Below are 2,097 nucleotides of genomic sequence, written 5' to 3'. Positions count from 1 at the left end.
AGGGAACTGTAACAATGGAGGTCTTATTGTCCCGAAATCGAAGAGAGAAGGAGAGGACAGGATAGGAGAAAGTCTGTTTAGGATAAAATCCGCCCCGGGCGGGCATTGAACCCGTGGTCCAGCGCTTACAAGGCTGACGCACTACTCTCCAAGCTATTCTTAGACAAGTGAAACCATAGTGCATTTTTTTAAGAGGTTTGATAGAGGGAACTGTAACTGCTATGGTCTTATCGTCCCGAAATCGAAGAGAGAAGGAAGACAGGATAGGAGAAAGCCAGCCGCTCCGAGAACGAACATTATCCCATCAGGATATAATCCGCCCCGGGCGGGAATCGAACCCGCGGCCTAGCGCTTACAGGGCAGACGCACTACCAACTAAGTTAACTAGGCTGGCTTGTCCACGATTGCTAGCTCCGTGGGTGACACAATCCCGAACAAAGTCGAAGCTGTTCTCCAGCAGATCGAGACGAGGTCTGGAAAATGAGAAGTTTTATATAAAACTAGCAGAGGTTGTCCGTGCTTCGCCAAGGAACATCGACTTTAACACATAAATAACAGTTTGAGGCTTAGAGGTCTAGGGACTATAGAGGGAAAGACCTAAAGGACGGGTTGAACTTTTACGAATCATAGCACGAGATCGGTTTAGATTTCGGCAAATTGGACTTTACGGGTCTGTATTTGTGAGAGTAGATGTCGAAGATGGCCAGTTGAGAGAGGCAGTCTTTAAAATATAATCTTGAGACTTACACGAAAATGTTCGCTCCCTGTTTCTAGAAATTTCTAAATTAACAGTATTATAGCATCTCGTAGTATGTCCCTCTCCCTCATCATACATATACATATGCGAGACGAGACAATAATTTCCATTCAGGTGCTGTGTTAAAGCGAGAACACCAGAAAGTAATCCGTTAACTTATTTTTTCGCGGTTTCGATTCTTGCCCGGGGCGGATTTCATCCTGAACGGATAAGGTTCGTTAACGGTACGGCTGGCTTTCTCCTATCCTGTCTTCCTTCTCTCTTCGCTTTCGGGACGATAAGACCTTAGCAGTTACTGTTTCCTCTATCAAAGCTCTTTTTTTAATTCAATCGAAGTAGGTACCTACGAATGTAAATTTCTTGTCGCCTAACTCCATACACAAAAAGCTCCCTCTGAGGCTTAGGTGTGGGGGTGAACTGCCCCAAGGGATGGGTTGAGCTTATACGAATCTGAGAAATTTCTTGTCGATGGCGGGAATTGATCCAACTCACCTGAAGGGTTCCTGGTTACACACAGGATACATCACCCTTGTAAGTATCGTAGCGGGTGACATACTGAGGTCACCAAATGGCCCCTGACGAGAGTGTAGCTCATAGAGGATGATACCAAACGAGTAGACATCTCCCTTAGGTGATCCTAGAGCACTGGAGGGTGACTGCACTAGAGCACGGAGTAACTCGGGCGCTTTGTATAGGAGACCTGGAATTAGAAGTTGAAAAGGTTTCAAGTTCTAGCCCAGGTGAGCTATGCCATTTTATTTTATCAAAAAGAGTTTTGTTTTTTTGTTTTTTTTTTTTTTTTTTTTTTTTTTTTTTTTTTTTTTTTTTTTTAAGAGGTTTGACAGAGGGAACTTTAACTGCTATGGTCTTATCGTCCCGAAATCGAGGAGAGAAGGAAGACAGGATAGGAGAAAGCCAGCCGTTCCGAGAACGAACATTATCCCATCAGGATAAAATCCGCCCCGGGCGGGAATCGAACCCGCGGCCTAGCGCTTATAAGGCAGACGCACTACCAACTAAGCTAACTAGGCTGGCTTATTTTATCCTCAACATTAGTCGTGTTTTCCTTTCGGGAACTGAGAACATTTCCCCTCTTCTGAAGCTCATTTTCCCCTCTTTTGGTACAGTAGCACCTCAGGCCTGTACTAAACCGTAGGAAATCCTCCATCTTAAAGAGGGGGTTTCGGTTTTCTTTCACCAATATTTATTCAGTCTTTAAAACTCCTGTTAAGCTAACAGCCAGTTAAGTTCCATTTAATTTGTATTGACTTAACAGGGCTATTAAGCTAACAGGCTGTTTTAGGCTGGAAAGAAGGTTGGTGAAATCCACCATAAGTGTA

At 44.2% G+C, this 2,097-nt stretch overlaps 1 protein-coding gene across 1 annotated transcript; it reads right to left on the bottom strand.

Annotated features, from left to right (window-relative positions):
- Positions 1-402: 402 nt before the first annotated feature.
- LOC103521570 (receptor-type guanylate cyclase Gyc76C-like) lies at positions 403-1,457 on the bottom strand (the record flags this gene model as incomplete). Its single annotated transcript, XM_008486681.1, has 2 exons — positions 403-473; positions 1,250-1,457. Coding segments are annotated over 2 exons (279 nt in total), but the record flags the coding sequence as incomplete, so codon positions are not given.
- Positions 1,458-2,097: the final 640 nt, after the last annotated feature.

This window comes from Diaphorina citri, unplaced genomic scaffold, assembly GCF_000475195.1.
Source record: "Diaphorina citri unplaced genomic scaffold, Diaci psyllid genome assembly version 1.1 scaffold5493, whole genome shotgun sequence".
Taxonomy (NCBI): domain Eukaryota; kingdom Metazoa; phylum Arthropoda; class Insecta; order Hemiptera; family Psyllidae; genus Diaphorina; species Diaphorina citri.
This window is presented reverse-complemented; position numbering and strand designations above follow the sequence as displayed.